General features: G+C 39.3%; 1 protein-coding gene across 1 annotated transcript in view; it reads right to left on the reverse strand.

Moving 5' to 3' along the window:
- Positions 1 to 1140: 1140 nt before the first annotated feature.
- SH3GL2 (SH3 domain containing GRB2 like 2, endophilin A1) overlaps positions 1141 to 21334 on the reverse strand; it is a 97575-nt gene continuing 77381 nt past the window's right edge. Inside the window, exons 2-9 of the mRNA XM_083818997.1 lie at positions 20446 to 20514; positions 18089 to 18161; positions 14059 to 14202; positions 12064 to 12197; positions 11101 to 11259; positions 9479 to 9582; positions 7660 to 7790; positions 1141 to 2640 (exon numbers count right to left, since the gene is read on the reverse strand). Of these exons, the coding sequence (XP_083675123.1) occupies positions 2441 to 2640; positions 7660 to 7790; positions 9479 to 9582; positions 11101 to 11259; positions 12064 to 12197; positions 14059 to 14202; positions 18089 to 18161; positions 20446 to 20514 (1014 nt within the window). The 3' untranslated portion in view covers positions 1141 to 2440. The remainder of the gene's footprint in view (positions 2641 to 7659; positions 7791 to 9478; positions 9583 to 11100; positions 11260 to 12063; positions 12198 to 14058; positions 14203 to 18088; positions 18162 to 20445; positions 20515 to 21334) is intronic.

Below are 21334 nucleotides of genomic sequence, written 5' to 3' on the forward strand. Positions count from 1 at the left end.
GGAGGTCTTTAAAAGACGTTTAGATGTAGCCCTTAGTGATATGGTTTAGTGTAGGACTTGTTAGTGTTAGGTCAGAGGTCGGACTAGGTTATCTTGGAGGTGTCTTCCAACCTAGATGATTCTGTGATTCTGTGACTTCCCTATGCTCTAAAAAACAACTCCTCAGCAGGGTGGGAGTGGGGCAGCACTGCATACCAATCATCTTTTGCTCTAGATCATACATAATTTTCTCTAAGATAGTTGCTGTATACTTGCACACCCTACAAAAACAGTACAAAATAGTAAGCCAGCAATAATCTTCTGGACGTGCTCCATGACACCTGAGCAGATACACTCACTGCAGCACACAGAGAGGCCACACAAAGAGCAGGGCAAAGGTGCAAGGAGGAAGGGGAAGCAGAGAGGAGCTGCTCTGGACCGACCACAATCCCAGCTCGCCAGCCCCATGGGCTGTTTGGGGAAAGAAGAGTCAGGAGGGAAAGAGTGAATTTGAGCTTGGGAAACAGGGCAGGAAAGGTGTTATTTTAATGTTAGTCTTTTTCATTTCTCACTACCCAAACCTATTTTAAGTGATAATAAATTTCTCCAGGTTGAGTCTGTTTGTGACAGTAACCAGTAAGCGATCTCCCCATCTTTATCTCAACTCACAAGTTTTCTCATTGTTTTCTCTCCCATCCCACTGAGGGACCGTGAGGAAGCGGCTGGATGGGTGTCTGGCTCTTTGCCAAGGCCAACCCATCACAATATGTGTACAATAAAGAGTATAAAATGAAATTAAATGCTGAATTATATAAAACAAATGAAATATTACTACAAACTACTAGCATTGTAGTAAGCATTACTAGATGTTTTTTTGAAAACCATCCATCTTTAATGGGAAATACCATGTCTCCACAAGATTGGATGCTGGTCTTTATGACATTAACTTAATGTGCTCAGTGTTCAGCTTACCCTGTTTATGAGGGCTATTATACATATGGGTTGCAATTCAGAGAAGCAATATAATAATGTAAAAAATAACTTATATATATAAACATTTGCAGGTCAGGTTTGAAGAAAATGCCTTCTGAAACAAAATTCTTATTAGCTGAAGTTAGCACAACAGATTTATAAGCACTAAAATAATAATACACAACATTATTCCAGTTATTCTCTCAGCATTTATTTGAAATATCAATATTTCCATGATACAGTTTATACATAAAGCAGTAGGGAATGTCTTCATTTCACATCATCCAGTACTGAAGTGGCACATTCGAAGCAGCACATTAAACCTCTGAAAGAGTCTGTATAGTTTAGATAAATAGAACTCTGGACAACTAAACTAACAGAACCTTTGCAATTGTTACCAAAAGAACGCTGAGAAGCTAGGCACAGCACTGTACACACCAAGTGCAGTAAGGAGGAAAAAAAATAATGAACTAAACATATGGGGAAGTGTTTTTGCATATACAGCCACATGTCTTTAATTGCTCAACACAAAAAGAAATAAGTTTTATTTAGTCCTCATTGAGGGCAGAATATGCACAAATGATGTTCGAAGAACACATGGTAGACAGAAATAAAAGAAGGGAGGGTTGTGTTTGGTTGGATTTCTTCCCCAGTGAATGATTTTACAAAGAATATCTGGTTCTTAAGCAGCATGATTTTGTGCCAAAAATTGACAAGAAACAGTTAACACTTAAGCAGTTTTATCCCCTATCTTGCCCTCCTATTGGCATTTTGTTGAGCATGCTCAAAATTTCTGAAGGGCAAATTCATGTGGTTTGTGGTTCAAGCTTTTTATTATAGGAATCCCCTTTTTATGGTTTACAGTTTACTTCTGGATGGAAATAGGTTTTAAATAACAATCAAGAATACAAAAATGAGCATAGATCAGAAGGGCACACAGTACAGTGGTTCACTTTCTGAGAAACCAGAGGGTCTACATTTATACTGTCTCTGTGAGAATAGCAAGCCATTTTGGTCAGAAGACACAATTCTGGTTAGACAAGGTTAGACCTGTGTGAACTGTACCATAAGGAAGGGAAAGATGGAATGGTAAGAACTCTTCCCTCTTTTTATAGAGAACTAAGATTGAAAAGTAATACAGTGGTGATAGGCATTATCTTCCCAATACCGCCTTCACTTCCTGCTACTTCACCATGAGTCATCTGTCTGGCTTGCCATTGTCTTCCCAACTCCGTCTCAGCAATAGCTCTGGTTACCACCAGGCCAGCATGGCCAAGTGATCTAACACTGTGTTGGCTCACAACATTGTGTTGGCTCAGAAGATACCACGCATCACCACTACGTAGTATGACAACACATAAACCAAAGATGCTCAGTGGGACTTGATGACTCTAACCACTGCAATTTGCACTTGTAAGGTGTAAGAAGCAGCATTTGGAAAGCAGTGGTACTGACATTACTATCTGGGTCAGGTGGTGAATCAGCCATTCTAATTGGGTAAAGGAACTAGAATATCAACATAATTGATAGGGAAGAAGCCTGACTGGCCATGAAGCATCCCTTCATACCAGTTTTCATCGATCTGGTTAGTAAGGGTAATAATATCACCCTCTTTAAATCCCAGCTCCCCCTCATTTTCTGGTTCAAAGTCATACAGAGCTCGGCAGCATGGCTGATCCATGTGAGCACCTGTGGAGAAGAAACAGAAAGAAACAGCATGTTTAAAAATCTTGACTGTTACAGTATCCACTTAACCCTCCTACTTTCTACAAATTTTGCTGTTCTGAGGTAATTCATATGGTGATGACAGTCCTTTGACAGCATCTAAATTTGGACTGCTAAACTGCATTAGAAGGTAGTTAAAAGCTTTTGACAGCGTTGAGTCTTCATATGTGGTTCTGTTAGTAAATGAGACTACTAAAATAACTAAACTACAGTCAAGCCCGGTCCTAAAAGAGCGGCTACTACCAGTTTGGGATCTGATTTTTATCTGTTTACAAAACACACAAAATGAAGCAAAAGCCCAAATAAATTTCCATCTTTACTGGCACAGATGTTTTGTCTGGGTCTCAGGTAAACAGTGAAAGGGGTATATTGAAACAAGAGTGAAGATTTAACTATGCCTTTATTTGGAATCTTCACTGGTACAGATATACTTCAAACAGTCATACATGATCCTAATCTTCAGAATTTAAAAGAGAGGTTTCCAATGACATTTTCTCCCCATTATCACAAAAAAAAATTGATGATTGTGTGGCCACCAGGGTAGATTTGGAACAAGTTTAAAATGGAAAGCTTTCAAATATGGTAGCTGATAAACATCATGTAAACCCTTTAGAATGGCTAACAGATACTACTATAAGTCATTAGTTAGTTTAGATTTTCATAGCTTATATGAAATTAAGAAATATGCTTTCCTTCTTGCCCCACCCTTCTACCTCCCAAGTCTCTATAACTTCAAGCCTACCAAAAGCATAACTGTTCCTGGTCAAAATATTTAGGATTTATCAGAACTAAAATGTATGAAACTTATATTCCTACCTGACTTCCCATAGTAAAAGTTCACGTACTTCCAGTGGTCAGAGTGAACTGATGCATGCCATTACCCTATAATGACATTTCTAGGAATACATATTCCAGCTTTTTCATATGTACTGGCTTCATGATGAATGAAGACCTATGCTTGAGCTACATTTCTATAGATGTCAATACAATAAGCTTTTCAGATAGTATATTTAATTTATGAAATTCTGTAGTGAAACCTCCTTTCATTTCTTTATATATTGCTCACTGTTTATTTTGCTGGAGGAGTAAAGTTAAAGAGAGCAGACATCCTTTATTTTTCATGAAGTCTATTTTGCTGGCATCAACAAGCCTTATGATGCCTGTTTGGTATCCTCATCACTAACAGCTGAAACATAGAAGACTTAGCTATGAAAGGTAAACTAGAACTAAAATTCAAATGAACACTGAAGATCTGAGCTTTGAATGAACCAGCCCAAACCTATATTAAAGAATTTTCAAATAAGAAGGGAATTCTCTGAAACTGATGAGAACCTCAAAAGACAGAATCCCTATTGAAGAAAATGCTAAATATTGCCCTCTGAAAAGGAAAACACAAATGCTTAAGGGATACAGGAATATCAGTCTGTACTGCCTTTGCACAGACAAGTGTTCATGACACCACAAAAACACAAAGGAAGAAGAAAATTCTGATGACAAGACAGGAAGACCTTTACTATGCAAGACTCAAGCCACACTCATGCACAAGGAATCCCTAGTATAACCCCCCATGCATAATCCCCTGTATAATCCCCCATGTCTTGCCAGCATAATGAGAAAATTACTACTTTAGAAGGCTATGCATGACAATTTCCAGTTGCAGGTGCCAAATGGAGATGCTGTTGCTGCCTGTACTTGGGAGAACATTAAATATTCACATCAGGATACAACAGGAAGGAAGAAAATCCTGACTAAAGATCTAGTGAAAAACCACTGTCGTGCAATACAGAATGTGCTAGCAATTGTCATTGAAATCAACTGGAACAGTTGATGTCAGGGACCAGACAGAGGACAACCATCACTGTAACATGGAATTAACAGACCATTATTGTGAGAAACAAGTGACAAGGCTTTCTTAGTATGTGCTGATATGAAATAAAGTACATCGTTAAGACAATAATGATGCATGGTTACATAAATGTTTCATCCTGCTCCCAGCTGGATGAAAAACTCACTTCGCTTTGTTCTTGTTTTTAGTGATTTTTAATTTCAGGCTGTATGTCTGTCTTTACAGAGCAGGATAAGATTATGGAGTTTTTTGGGGTGTCAGGATTCTGCATCCTCATGGAAAACTTACAGCTGGTCTTTGGGTTTTCTAAATGATTGTTTTGTTAAGATCTGTATTTCAAGGTGAATTTAGTATGGCAGCATCCCTTTGTGTTTCTAGGACTAAGGAAACTTCTGACCCAAAGACAGATTTAAAGCAGTGGATCCATGTTCACATGCCTGAGGATGTGAACATTTCAGAAAGAATGCTGTACTTCGTTTTGCAACTGGACCGTGTCCTTTGGTGGAATTGGTATAGCCAGTTCAAACAGTTTAAGTAGCTCACCTGTACTATCTTCAGTCTGGGGGACTTCAACTTCCCAGACATATCCTGGAAGTACAACACAGCCCAGAGAAAGCAGTCTAGGAGGTTTCTGGAGAGCGTGGAAGATAACTTCCTGACGCAGCTGGTTAGAGAGCCTACCAGGGGAGGTGCCCCGCTAGACCTTCTGTTCACAAACAGTGACGGACTGGTGGGAGATGTGGTGGCCGAGAGCTGTCTTGGGCAGAGTGACCACGAAATGGTTCAGTTCTCTATTCTTGGTGAAGTCAGGAAGGGGACCAGTAAAACCGCTGTCTTGGACTTCCGGAGGGCTGACTTTGAGCTGTTCAGGACACTGGTTGGCAGAGTCCCTTGGGAGGAGGTTCTGAAGGGCAAAGGAGTCCAGGAAGGCTGGGCACTCCTCAAGAAGGAAATCTTAATGGCTCAGGAGCGGTCTGTCCCCACGTGCCCAAAGACAAGCCGACGCGGAACTAGACCGGCCTGGCTGAGCAGAGAGTTGTGGCTTGAGCTTAGGAGAAAAAGGAGGGTTTATAGTCTTTGGAAAAGAGGGGGAGCTACTCAGGAGGACTATAAGGATGTTGCGAGGCTGTGCAGGGACAAAATTAGAAAGGCCAAAGCTCATCTGGAGCTCAATCTGGCTACTGCCGTTAAAGATAACAAAAAACATTTTTACAAATACATCAACGCAAAAAGGAGGACTAAGGAGAATCTCCATCCTTTACTGGATGCGGGGGGAAACTTAGTTACAAAGATGAGGAAAAGGCTGAGGTGCTCAATGCTTTCTTTGCCTCAGTCTTTAGCGGCAATACCAGTTGTTCTCTGGATACCTGGTACCCTGAGCTGGTGGAAGGGGATGGGGAGCAGGATGCGACCCTCGCTATCCATGAGGAAATGGTTGGTGACCTGCTACAGCACTTGGATGTACGCAAGTCGATGGGGCCGGATGGGATCCACCTGAGGGTACTGAAAGAACTGGCGGAGGAGCTGGCCAAGCCGCTTTCCATTATTTATCGGCAGTCCTGGCTATCAGGGGAGGTCCCAGTCGACTGGCAGGTAGCAAACGTGACGCCCATCTACAAGAAGGGCCGGAGGGTAGACCCGGGGAACTATAGGCCTGTTAGCTTGACCTCAGTGCCAGGGAAGCTCATGGAGCAGATTATCTTGAGTGTCATCACGCAGCACTTGCAGGACAACCAGGCGATCAGGCCCAGTCAGCATGGGTTTATGAAAGGTAGGTCCTGCTTGACGAACCTGATCTCCTTCTATGACCAAGTGACGCGCTTGGTGGATGAGGGAAAGGCTGTGGATGTGATCTACCTTGACTTCAGTAAGGCTTTTGACACTGCTTCCCACAACATTCTCCTCAAGAAACTGGCTACTCATGGCTTGGACTGGCGTACGCTTTGTTGGGTTAAAAACTGGCTGGATGGCCGGGCCCAAAGCGTTGTGGTGAATGGAGCCAAATCCAGTTGGAGGCCGGTTACTAGTGGAGTCCCCCAGGGCTCAGTGCTGGGGCCGGTCCTCTTTAATAACTTTATCGATGACCTGGATGAGGGCATTGAGTGCACCCTCACTAAGTTTGCAGATGACACCAAGTTAGGTGCATGTGTCGATCTGCTCGAGGGAAGGAAGGCTCTGCAGGAGGATCTGGATAGGCTGGACCGATGGGCTGAGGTCAACTGCATGAAGTTCAACAAGGCCAAGTGCCGGGTGCTGCATCTGGGGCGTAACAACCCCAAGCAGCGCTACAGGCTGGGAGAAGAGTGGTTGGAAAGCTGCCTGGCAGAGAAGGACCTGGGAGTACTGGTTGATAGTCAGCTGAATATGAGCCAGCAGTGTGCTCAGGTGGCCAAGAAGGCCAACAGCATCCGGGCTTGTACAAGAAGCAGTGTGGCCAGTAGGTCTAAGGAGGTGATTGTCCCCCTGTACTCGGCTCTGGTGAGGCCGCACCTCGAGTACTGTGTTCAGTTTTGGGCCCCTCGCTACAAGAAGGACATGGAGGTGCTCGAGTGAGTCCAGAGAAGGGCAACAAAGCTGGTGAGGGGTCTGGAGAACAAGTCTTATGAGGAGTGGCTGAGGGAGCTGGGGTTGTTTAGCCTGGAGAAGAGGAGGCTCAGGGGAGACCTTATTGCTCTCTATAGGTACCTTAAAGGAGGCTGTAGAGAGGTGGGGGTTGGTCTATTCTCCCACGTGCCTGGTGACAGGACGAGGGGGAATGGGCTAAAGTTGCACCAGGGGAGGTTTAGGTTGGATGTTAGGAAGAACTTCTTTACTGAAAGGGTTGTTAGGCATTGGAATGGACTGCCCAGGGAGGTGGTTGAGTCACCATCCCTGGAGGTCTTTAAAAGACGTTTAGATGTAGCCCTTAGTGATATGGTTTAGTGTAGGACTTGTTAGTGTTAGGACAGAGGTTGGACTAGATGATCTTGGAGGTCTCTTCCAACCTAGACGATTATGTGATTCTGTGATTCTGTGATTCATTTTCATTTTCCCTCACTAATGAAGAATTACTCTCTAGGACGAAGCATGGAACTTCTGCATTGTAGTAAAATTCAGCCAAATTTGGCGCTTTTTTCTCACATTGTTACTGCTATTACCTGCTGGTTTGGGAGTGGTGGCATGGGATATTCCTCCATTGTGCTGAGTATTGTCACCAGTTGTGAAATCCAGGCTCATACGAGGTTTGGGCTGGTATTCTCTTTTGGGCTGAGATGATGCCTCTTTTATTCTGCCAAAACATATCAGTTGAATGTCAAGAGTTACTTTCTTGTCAATAGATGAGATGCAAGCATCTTTATTTCCAAGGCTAAAGTTAACATCCATCAATCAGCCTGTCTAAAAAAGTTTTGGGATTTGGAGTAATTTTTATTTAATGTGTTAGTTCAAATTACCAATAACGACCTGATGCAACTGTGCCATGGAGTTATTAATTTTTCTTTTCCCTTAAGAAATAGCGTTTTGGCCAACTTCCTTTTGTCTAAGAATAACAAAGAGCTTATAGTGGAGAAAAACCCGTGATATGATCTAGAAATGCTTAAAGGACTGTACAAATATCTCTACCCTCATTTTTAGCTTGACTGAAACCTGTTATTTTGCTGCTGTTTTTGGCAAGCCTTAGCTATTCAGTTGGTTGATGCCAACTCTTGTCATTTTGTGCAGAGACTGTGTGGGAATGTATTGACTTCAGCTGTATTGACTCCATTCATCTGTAATTTGGAATACTTGTTTCACAGAGACGTGCAACTCCAGTTTTCCTGGATTCCCAAAATAAAAATATTATGCATCATTCATTTTAATTTATTCTTTTAATTGAGAAGTCTAGAATTTCTAGGAAAGGGTACTTTTTCAGATTCATAGTTAAGGTTGATAGAATGAGAGCAATTTATGCAAAACAACTTCCATAAGTAATTCTAATACCACTTAGGGAAGAATATTTAAGTCAAGATCTTTGCATTTAAAATGCAAGTTGGTTTCTCTAACTGTCCCTAGTTTGGCCCCAGAGTTGTTGTTGGTAGCATTTTGATTTATGTATTGAAAGAAACTGCTTCTAACTTAACCAGTTTTGCTCCTGATAACAAGAGTCTCTTCGCCATCCAAAATATTATCAGTATTAGTCAGTCCCCAGAAATTGCTTTTCTTCTTCAGAAATATAAAACAGAAATATATTTAAAAGAAAAGTAATGATGTTGTCAAAATAAATATAAACAAAAAGGCTTTGTTGTATTTCATTCAGTTACAGTTCTTTTTTTCAAAACAGTAAAGCTTTGAATAAAAAAATACTTAATTCTATTACACATAATATTTCTGTGAAGCAGATACCATTTTTCACAGATTATGAAGTTGAAGATGACAGTTTTAGTGACTTGCTAAAATCTCTCCAAAAGCTCAGCAAGAGTCTTGTTTCTTCAGAAAAGAAATATCTCGAAGGAAACTGTTCTTGCTTTCCAGCTGCTCTGTCATGATACTCCTTGTACTTGATGAAAAAGAGAATTTAAAAGGAAAAGTCTTTGCTGACCTTCCAGATTTTATGAATTTTACTCTAAGTCTTCCAATGTTTGCCAAGTCCTTCCCTGGAATCATGGTATTTTAAGGAAGTTTAACCCTTCCATTAATGTGTAGAATGACAAAAGGTTATCTTTTGGAACTTGTTAATTGTGTGGTTACGAAAACAAAGACTGTCTCACCAGGCAACTGCAAATTAAGGTTTATGTGTTTTAGAGATGCAGATGATTCTGAGTATGACTGAGTAGAGGAAAGCATCTCAGCTCACTAAAGCTATCAAATGTGATTTAATTGAAAGCATGTGTTTATAAACATTGTAAGTCAGTGTTACATACATTTTGCATTCTACTTATAGGTTTTCTGCCTCTGGAAAACATAAAAAGCAATTCAACAAATTTAAAGGAAGTGTATTACCTGTCTTCCAGCTTAGAAGTAACTCGCTGAAGGATCTGTGTGGCCTGCTTGTGGTACTCCAGCTGGGCTTGTACAAGAGCAGAAAGCTGGCTCACTTGTTCAATCTGAGGATTGACATTAAAACATCGTATCTTAGGTCAGTACCAACACATCAGCAGTAGAAAGCAAAGACCACTTTCAAGCTGACACTGCAAAGGCAGTGCCTTTGCTTATCACTCTAAAAAATTCATCCATCTTTGTAGTTCATAAATAGTTACATATCAGCCTTTATGTATTACCATGTCTGGTTATGATTGGATATGGAATGGTGACTGCAACTTTTCTCTGTTGATCATCTCCATGGCCTATTTGCACGAACAGTAGCCTACAGACCTACTTCATTCAGGAAACACTGTGAAAGTAAAGATCAGACAGTAATGAAAACATAGTACACCTTCTCTGTCCCACCCTTAGATGGGCACAAAATGGTACAGAGTACAGTCATGCTTCTTATGCATTCTGGGCTGTGAAATAGACAGAAACAGGAAGATGTTACATCCTTTTGTATGTAGGGTATTTGTAGTGAAGTCAGACAGAATTCTACTTCGTGAGGGAAAAATCATCCAAAGCTCTTGTGAGGGTGCTGTAGTTCCCAGCAGTTCACACAACACACTTCAACGGTGTCATGCAGGCCAGGACTATCTAGTTATATGGGGATGTATTTTAGTACAGGGATTAAAAATACAAATTCATTATACTTTCATTTTAGCACAGCCATATTTCATTTATGACATGCAAATGTTTTCATTTTTGTTATGTCCCCTCTAAAGCGCTCTGGCAACAAAATGAGGTATTAAGTTACATATGAATTTAAACTTAAAACCAGTCATTTCCTTCAACTGGAATATTTAAATAGAGTATCAGTTGACAAGATACCCTGTAAGACAGACTTCAGCTGTAATGTTTGTTTGTTTGTTTTCATCCAGAAGTAGCAACTTTTTCTTCTCGTTCTACAGTTTCAAGATTACTTACAAATAGAAAATAAAGAAAACTAATAGGTGCTCATTCCTCAACTAGTGTGTAAGTGAAAAATATGCTGCAAAGTCATGTTTCAGCAGTCACATTAAGTTTGGCTTTTCTATTCATTACTGCATACGATTACGGCAGAGACCATGGGGGTTGTGAGCTCATCATCTCTGACATTTACCAATCAGCTCAGCAGCATACATACTTGAACAAAAGCCTCAGATCATACCCCAAAACAACAGCAAAGTAAAAATCATGATTTACATTTATATAATTCTAAATAGGAAGGTATTGTGTCTTTGTAAGTGACACTGTTCAGTAAGGAAGCACAGCGCTGTTACAGATGATTGACGTTCTTTATCTCACTTATTTATCAAACACCTGCTAAATTAGTCCTGCATGTGCATGCTGTACATTACTACAGCTTCTCACTGTGTCTCACTGAGTCTAGTGAGGTAGGAAGTGCTTCCCAATTTTAAAGTTACAGGAAACTGTGGCATCACAGACTTATAAAGGTTTTCAAGTTCTAGACTGCTTTAGATTGCCTTCACTGCTGAACAAGCATCTTTCTTTTGTTGTTAAGATTCAGCTCAAAGCATAAATGAGGGATATCTCACATCCATCTCCAGAAGGTTGAACATGCTTGACTCAGCAATTTCTTTTGATTCATCAAATTTCTCCAGCGCTTGGCGAAGCTCTTCATCAGGGAGCTTGCCCTGTCTTTTCTTCTTGTAGTCAAAATCCAGGCGCCGACCCTCCATTTTCTTTAGGTGATGCTGAAAAGACAAAAACGCAAGCACAGAATAAAGGGTGTTTCCCGACTCTTTTTAGCCAAAAGCTATCTGCATTGTAATCAGATAGTCCATGTAGATTTTCAAGTATGTGCTGTTTGCTGTATATCATCCCTTCCTCAGAGGGGAAGAACAATGATGTGGTTTTACATCTCTTTTGAGATGCTCTGCCCTCTAAATATGACAGACATTCAGCATTAAAAAAGGCCACACCGAATACAAACAGAATGGATAACTGCAGTCAATACTTGTATAAAAGATATGAGAGTTTCTGACATTTAACTCTGATGTAGAGTTGCCTGAACACTGTTATTTTCCCCCAGAAATTTAAGGGAAAATTCAAGTAAAGTCAAAAGGTTGTACATTTTTGCTTGCATAGTAGTTTTCATGAACAAAGCAACAGAGAAAATATTTTTAATCAATTTCATCAGATCACCACAGGAACTTAATGTTACCTTTTATTAAAGATTTTCCAGTTTGTTAACTGACAGAACAGTCGTGTCATTCTATTTAGTACTTGCCAGGTCAACCCCCCAAAAAGTTAATGCTACCAGCCCCAGAATGAATACTTCAGGTGTTTACTTTCCCTTGGAAGAATCAATGTTAGAATTTTGATCTTTCCCCTTGTAAACCATCAATGAGAGAGACAGGACTGGAAAGTAAAACTCAAATCAACAGACCAAATCAGATCCTCTGTAGACAAAAAGCCCTTTTTAAATTAGACAACAAACCGATTTTGAACATTTACATTTTCTGTACAGAGTACAACTACCACATTTAGGACAATACCTGTATTTCTCTCAGGTCTTTGTCATGGAGATTCTGAAGTGGGTCAATGAAGTTTTGTTTAACTTCCATGTCTAAAGAGTCTTTGACCTCAGAAAGCTCCTTCATAGCTTCTCCCACATCTGCAAGTGCTGGTCCTGAAAAAGAAGATGCCCAGTTTAACTTAAGATAACTTAGTTCCAAGCACTGTAGAATGAAATTGACTCATGGCAATTTCAGTTGATATTTAATTTTCAGCCTCAAGTTTAGGAAAGAAACAGAGTATGACACACCACGTGAAAGGGCAACATGTATTTTGCATTTCTGCAGCCCCCAGAGTTTATGCCTTGCGATACACCTGAACTTGAGAATTCATACTGCATAAAGACAGCCTGCCCCTACACACACCTCATTGTGCACTCATTCCTCAATCTGGTGAAGAAAATATGTTAGAAAATAATTATATTTATTTGCTCCAGTGTTGCTGCCAGACATTAGATTGCATATAAAAATAGTTTTAATGCAAGTCTATGTCTTCCTATTTGTATCAAAGAACGTAAAAATAGTTAACATTTACAATGGTTTTTTTGTTGGGCGGGGTGGGGGAATGAAAGATTCTTTTGAAGAAATTCTCAAGTTCATACCCTTAGACAAGTTCATATAACTCAGTAAGAATTAGCTGCCTGAATTTCTGAGATCTCCTCCAAGACTCACTTGATGTCCACAAAAGTTACTGTTCTATTTTATGCCCTCTACATAGAAACAAAAGCTCAAAAATACTCTGTGGTTTGAGATGTACGACGGTGGAAGAAAGTCCACTTTCCTTTCAAGAACAGAAAGGGTCTGAAAACTTAAAAATGAAAGGGATCAGAAGGAGCTTTGTCTCCCAAGCAGGGGATGCCAGCAGTGCAAGGCAAAATTCGAGAGCCTGCCAGACCTGGATGACAAACAGCCATAATAGCTCCTATTACTTAAGAATGTGAAAATAATTGCCATATCTATTCTGCTGTGTACTAATGCAATCATCAGAGAATACACAGCAATTTGCACAAATTAAATTCTATTAGTTCTTCATTTTCACTTTAAAAATATATTTGAAATTCAGCAAGTCAGAGGCAACCAATAAAAAAAATAATTCAGCAGTGTTTAGTACAAACCAGCCTACATTTGCCAAGCTAGTCAATTACTAGTCAATAAACAAGTACCTTCTCCATTGCACTTGTCTTTATGCCAGAAACAAAGGAACAACATGCTATGAAGATTCAAAGAGGAATCAGAATTTTCAGGGTCCTATTTGAATGTTTGGGGTGTTGACATATAAAAACAGCCAACAGAGCTCACACAATTAGGACACAAAGGATCCTGCTATGAATGCTACCTCTTTTACTTAGACCTCTAGTGTTAAAGAACACCATGCAAAATCTTGGTTTAATATTTCTAACTCAGGAAGCTGTAAATTCATATGGGGCTTGGTGGGAAGAAGGATTTTACAGGTAAGACAGGAGTATTCACTAGTGCCTTAAATGTGTAAGCTGGCCAGAAAAAAGGCCAAAATGCAAGGAATGAAGATTTTCAGTAATGGCTTTTAAAAAATGGATTAGCCTTAATTTCTTGCCTGTAATGAAGACAGTAACATTAATTCTGAGGTTAAAAGGTTCTTATTGTACACACATATAGACAATAATACCATTTCTGAACACATATATCTTCCACCACAACGAAGTCCCTTTAGCATAATCTATGACAGAGCCTAAAGCCTACATGGGTATGGTTCCAAATGGAAACAATTAGACTTCCAGCTCCAAGAGAAAAATCTCTAATTCAAATCTGCAAAAGATACTGGAACCACATCATCTCAGCAGGTTGACCTCAAAAGGTTAAGACTGATGAAGCTGAACTCTCACATTTTTTGCAGAATTTATTCCTTTATAAGAGCACAAGACTTCACTAATGAAAGTAATACTAAATTTTGTTACCATTTTTATTTCAGTATAATGGAAAGGGAAGTAATAAAATTACCAAAGTTGCATTCTTCTCCAAGTTCACGGCCAAATTTCAGCATTGCATCTGCCAGCAAGGCTTCAGCCTGTGGGTAACCTGGTCCCTTTTCCTGGCCTCGAATTTTTGACATAGTGTTGATCATGCTGAGTTTAGCTCTGGAAGCTGAAAAAGGAAAGTGACAGAGGTTACAAACACACAACAGTTTGAATATGCAGACTCTGTTGTGAACTTCAAGTCAAAAACTCCCTTGAAATGACTCAGACAGAAGAAAGTCCATGAACATTTTCAAGGCACAATGTTTGATGTGCTACAACTCAGGAAAAAAATCTTTAAGCTATCCCCAAATTATTAAGCTTAGAATCCGTGACTAGCAGACAGATAGCAGATTGAGTGAGCCTTCCTGTCAAGGACAAGTCAAGACTAGGCACTCTCAAGATTAAACTTGTGGAACCCCAAATATTTATGTTTGACAGTTTTTCATCTGTAGAGTATGAAATAAAAACTTTGTTCCCAAATGTCTAAAAACCTTTGAAAAAAAAATTATTTTTTTTAAGAGAATTTTGGAAAACTCCTACTTCAATATGTTTTTGACTGTACTTTAGTTTATTTCAAATACACAATTGCAGATCAGAAGAAAGCATACAATTATCATAATTGATGAAAACAAAGGCAGCAAAAATAAACTAAATAATTTGCTTGACGATGTGCTTTAAAGTGAATTTTTGCAACTACAGAATGTGAATGGCCTGCAGAGATTGAATTAAGTAATTGCATTTTACTTCAAATTTTGCCAGCACAGCTGACTCAGAGTATGCGTCTCTGCCTACACTACTGCATGTGCTACAGGACGGCAGCTGTGAATGCCTCTACTTTCCTCCATGCAAAGACTCAATTTTGGCAGTTGCTCATATGAGTTAGCATTTCTGTGGAAAAAAACATCAGTAGCTAATGTCATTGTTCAACACTCAGCCTTGAATGCATTTCCGTAAGACGAAAACATCAGCAGGCTGCAGTCAGCAAGTGTTTTGCTCTTAATTTACTGATGAATAGCGTATATCAAAAGATGTTTTTCGTTGCTGAATGTATTTCACTTTGAGGCATATGCACAGACATAGATGTGCAAACAAAGGAAAATAAGGCTAATGTCATAGTACTTATTTTGCCTGGGAAGCAGCTATGAAAATATAACATGTTTTTAATACATAGTAACCATATTTTTGCAAGCTTTCTCACTGCACTTCAGTGACATCAGATCATGCTTTTCTGCACTTGGAATTGTTTGATGCCTTGTGTTGCTACCCATTACAAAACTACATTCAGCTGACTAGCTGACTGCTCCATATAAGAAAATGCATTTTAATGAAGTGTGTGGCCTTTAAAAATAGCATTGAAAGGATGGTTGAAAAGGGAAAATACAGAAGCACAAAGTGGAACCCAGGCACAAACAAAATCAGTAGGACAAGAAATGGAAACAGAGGAATAGAGGCAGCAAGCTGAATTAAAATGGGAACAAATGGGAATAGTTTCAGAAATTAAAGCAAAAACAAAAGAGGGAATTTTAAAAAACAACAATGTGGCTATATTCTAGATAGACTGGCAAGAGTAAAAAGAAAAATGTATAGGAAAGAATGCAATAGATGAAAGAACAATAAGGGAAGGGCAAGAAGAGGAGAAAGGTAAGAATGAAAAATTCATGCTTCACTGATTCATCTATTCATTGTAAGCATTAAATTTGGTTTCTACAGTTAACTTTATTGGAAATTTAAAGTCCCAAATCACATTGTTTTAGTATAAAATCTTAGAATACATCCACCAGTGTCTTCATTCCACCTTCCTTCTTTTAAAGTTGATTCCAGTAACTTCCAGGGGAGCTGAGGTACGCTTGTGCTCAGTCAGTCTGAAAATCCCATCCTGACCCATTTCAGTTCTATTGCTTTTGCTGTGCTAGTGCCACATACTTTCTTTTATGTCTCAACCTGAGTGAAGACAGGCAGAGATTGACAAAGCACTACATGGTGGTGATCTGAATGCTTGATTCTTTTTCCAATTCTCTCATTTGTATTGACTTCCCTGCTGTCACTTATGATTCACCTTAATAGCAAGTGTTAACAGACCCATGGTGAAACATAATTCTTTATTCTGTCTTTATACTCATTATTTCTACTTTCAATCATGTTCATCTTTCATCTCTTTTTCTTCAAATTACATGTACATCTTCATGGAAAGTCTCCAAGCCTTCATCATATTTAATTTTAGTCATTTTTCAAGTGGCATTCCTTTTTTTTTTCATAATTCGGAAGTCTACAAAGCTTTTTCCTTCACAGTAACCTCAGCCCAACATCTCTTTCAATAACTTCACCTTTGTCATTAAAATTCTTCTTTCTCTGTTCTTCTCCTCATTTCCTTTCCCTTCTTTTCCTTCTAGTATCAGTTCACTAACTGTTTATTGAAGTTAAGCAATGGTGCTTACTTCATTTTTTGATCCCCCAAAGTACCACGAAGACAATAGATCTCTCATACTGCTGTACGTTGTTATACAAGCATAATGCTGTTTTCAGGGCATATCCTACTTATCAAGGAGTGTGCGGTGCACCGCAAACCTTCTTTATTCTATGAAAATCAGGTAAACTCCTAAAGAAAATCATATTGTTGTTAAAGTGGGTTTTTTTCATTAATTTTCCCTCCACTTCCTAATTTAATGTTTCTGTTTCTTATTAAAACAAACAAAACAAAACAAACAAACAAACAAACAAAAACAGGAAATAATGAAATAATGGAAATAGGTAGTTTGGATGCCTCAAATACTGTTTTGGCAAATACTATATTAGTTGTACGGAAATAATCTTTTTTCTTTTATTGAAGAAGAATGTCATTTTTCCATGTAATTCACATCACTATATAGGAGACCTTTTGCAATCAGCATAAACCAATCCAAGATCAGGTGAGAGCTACAAGAGGTAATCCTCCTTTCTGCTTACTCCATCTGCTACCTCTGCCCAGGTGACAAATAAGGTGATCTCATTTCATATGCAAAAAAAGTAAATCTTCCCCTGTCTATTACAATTTTAATCTTTGGATACTCACACACTCCACAAGCAAATGAAAAAAATGTGCAGCTGGGGTATGGGAACTGCTCCTTCCTGGAGCAATGCAATCTTATAACAGCTTCAGGTGCCTGAAATCACACCCTGAGCTACTTCCAGAGATTTTGTTCTCTGCTGTTGCAGTGAGCCTCTTTTGTGATTCACAGCAATCATAATCACTCAGATGTGTCAGGAAGGCAAGCCAGAGAAGCACAGAAGAGCCAAAACTTATTACTCAGTCTATATGATGTTGGACAACAGCAGCTTCACAGTAGTTAACAATTTTATCACTAGCCCCATGTTTGTCAATCCTATTGCTTTTCCTGCAGAATGCTTGTTGATGATGAGCAATGTAGCTGTGGACTCAAGTCATAAACAGTATTCCATCTGTTGACATAGAAACCATTTTAGTCATTATTTTCTTTTTAACAGTTCTTGTACTTGTAAATATTCTTCCTCCTTTTATCAATCCACTGGCAGCATCATCGAATTATCCTCCTTTCCTCTGTGATCTAACATACAAATGTCATCAATTAAGCTATACCAGCAATGGTCCTTCATTCTACCACACTAGCAATACAATGTTTCACACTAGCTTGAATTTGTTTCCAGCTATTAAGAGACACTGAATGAATGCGTTTTTCTCTGTACTTCCATAAAACTCTAAGACACTAATAGTAGGTACACAGACTAATTTTACTTCCACATTAATTCTTCACTTGCATAACTCCATTGATGCCATCAGTGAAGCTGGCATTGACTCAAAACCCTTACATTCCTAGATCACTATGGAAATACTTAAGTAATTGAATTTAAAGGTGTACAAGTGACCACAGCAGCTCCACTGACTCCACATTAATCTCAGCTGCACCAGTAAGGATGAGATCTGTCAGGCAACACACCAGTGAGAAAAGAGTATTTTCAAAAAGTGCTCCAAGTACTGTGAGATTGTGAAATTATATTACCTGGATTGGGCTGAAGATATTCTATTGTCTTCGCCATTATTTCCATAACTGCCCTGCTGGTAACATCCACTTTCTAAAGGACAGAAAGTTAAACAAAAAGAAACATGAAAAGAGATGTCAGATACGCGCAATATGTGTTTCACTCTTCTTTTTGTTCTTATGAATTCTTTTAACTGTTCTTATCATTTTAATTTTGTGTCCCTGAGCACAGCTGTTAAGTAAATCCAGCTCTGGTTCCAGCATGGTAATAATGCTTGAAAAAATACCAAAACATGAGTCCATCATTTCTGCTTGTAGCAGAATCCCTCTTAAGTGAGGCCATTAGTACAAAGTACCTCAGGATGTACAGGGAATTTGATACAACTCTTTGCAATGTACTGATGTTCTGCATCACCCTAGGAAGTGTCCACAACAGGGATAACTTTTTGATAGAAAGGTCATTGAAACCTATTTTAAGAATTAGTAATGTTTGGTCCCTTAGTAGCTGGCAAACCAAGAGAAAAGCAGATGCCAATCAAAACCAAACACCAGTGATAAAATGCACTATCTACATCTTTCAGAGTGAGTTCTGGTAAAATTTGGATAGGGAAGACAAAGTATTTCTTGCCATCTGATTTCAAGAAAATTATCAGCTTGAAGGCATCAGCCATTTACTTCCTCTGGATCACTCCATGAAGAAGTATTTTGTATTTTGGAATTTAAAATAAAGCAACAATTCAGAACTATTATTACCCTCTTTTACTGTAGTAGGAATTCTTGCTTTCTTAAGAAGTGTTCTGCATCATCTTCCTAAGTCGCTTATAGTGAAATATACAACTATTCTATCTCTTAGAATCAGAACTCAAAGGAAAAAATGCTGTTTTGGCAGATTTGGGGATCCCTGTAATGTGTTCTGTACTCTGCATTTATGAAGACACATTGCTTATCTCTGCAGGTAGCTTGTATCCCACAGAGTGAACTTCTTTACCATAATGGCAAGTTCCTATTTTAAAAAAGAACATCTGAGATAAGTTGTTTGCAGCATGCTGTGACTGACCTCTTTCCTGTTTTCTATGGCCATTGCCATCTGCCAGGCCTTGCTCTATGTTTTACACAAAGAAGCAGCAGAGGTCTGCCTGCCCTGGGTGAACAAGTAGCTGAACTGCCTCGTAGGGAGCCCAGAAATGGCTAGAAGGTTGCGGAGGAGAGTGGGGGCGAGAGAACAGAAGGCCATGGACAGGCAGAAGGAGCATGTCCTCTGCCTACGGAAAAGCTGGCAATCGACACAGGGCCTGGCGGGGAGTGGGGAGGCAGCCGATGAGCTTTCTCTGTTCTCTTCTCAGCTCTCAGTGCTCTCATCTTCTGGGCTGCCAACCCATGCCACCCACAAGCATATGTGGGACCCAGCCGTGGCTGTTGCTCTGTCCTACTTCCAGCTCTAAACCTAGCATCAGTTTTCTGAATTTTCTTTAACAATTTCCAGTTTTGATGGCAGTGCTTAAACCTGTGACACATTCAAAGGGAAGCTGGGGGAAATGAGAAATCAGAAGTGAGAAATCACTTCTGTAATACCTCCACTGTGTGAAGAAGTGCAAAGGATATGCCCTTCTCCTTTATTTTCCATCTTCTCCTTTATTTCCCCTTCTCCCTACAAAAATGTGCAAATAAATAGCTTCTGGTTCTCTTGGCTGGTATCAGATACACACCCTACAAATCACCTAGCAGTAACTAATGTTAAAACATTTGATGGTAACTTTAAAAGCTGAAGTTAAAAAAAACTGCCAACACTGACCTTTCAGCTAACATATTTGTACTACTACACATAGCGTGGGCTCTTCTTTCCATGAAAACACTTGGTGCTATTACCGCAAGCCACACTGAGAAGTCCATTGGGAGAAATTAGCCCTCATTCCCTCATTTTCCTGAAGCATTTTGTCATTGGAGGCTGCCTAACTCTGAACCTGTGAGTGAATAACCAAGTGATTATGTCAGCCCCCTCCCTCAGACAGCTCTTGCTCCTCTCAACTGATGCTCAAGGAGCTGAGAATTACAGGCACCCTCTGCCACTGAAATGACCATACTTGTAAACAGACTCTTTCTGCTTACAGGGATCTTCCACAATAATTTACCTGAAGGTAATTTGTAGCTGGCATCAGCCTCAATCTCTGAATGAAATATTGGCAGTATAAAGAGTGCCAGACATTATGTATTCCTCAGTCAAAAGATAAAATGGGATAAGAATCCAAAAATTCAGTCCTGACAAATAAAAGTCCAGTCTTTCAAAATTACTCAAATGGGGACAAAAGCTTTGAAAATCCTGTCCTAGAAAGGAAAAAATAATGGTAATAGTGGATATACATATCTGCATTTAGACTTACCCTTTCCATTTCTTTGAAGTCATCATCTAGCTTGGTTCCTTCTGCACCTCCTACTTTTTCACTCACTTTCTGCAGTTTAAAAAAAAAAAAAAAGAAAAAGAAAAACATTCAGCAATAACATCAATTTTGGTCACCATGTTTTTCTGGGGAAGTGTTGTTTTTTTTCTCTAAGTTGGTACAACATTCAGATGTATCGTTCTTTCTGAAAAAAAAAAATTCAAACACACTTCAACATAAGTTAAGCAATCAGATAAAAAAAAAAAACACACACACAAAAAAAACTATTGCATAAGTCTCACAGACCCAATCCTCTGCTGCTATCAGAAGACATACATACTATCACATCTTTGCACTATCACACCGTTATTCCTCTGTGGGATGGAGGTCTGTATCTTGAACTTATCTAGCAACTAATTAACAACAGAGCTGTATTCAGCAGACAAATATCCGTGGTCATGTGTGCTGGTGAAAAAGGAAGTGACTTGACAGAATGAACTAGGAAAAGAATCACAGCACGAAAAAATTTCTCATCAGAGCTGAAAAATGTCCCTGCTGCATTGTCCCGTACATATCAATTCAACGCCAAGGATAATAACCATGTATAAGCACAGAGCAAGAAGCTCCCAAGCCATGACTCCAGCCACACAGAAGGCAACAGGCATCCATGCCCTTGAACTCTCAGAACATATTGACTAAAGCCACAACCAGACGTTTTACATTAAAAATCAAGTTTATAAATAAAAGGGATACATATAAAAATATACATACATATTCACACCGTACAATAGCTTGAGCATCACATGAATTCCACCCTGATGAAGGCTCGGAGGGACCTCACCACAGTATTCCAGTACTCAAAGAGGACTGCAGCAAAGCTGGAGAGAGGCTT

Source organism: Anser anser (assembly GCF_964211835.1).
Source record: "Anser anser genome assembly, chromosome: Z".
NCBI lineage: Eukaryota > Metazoa > Chordata > Aves > Anseriformes > Anatidae > Anser > Anser anser.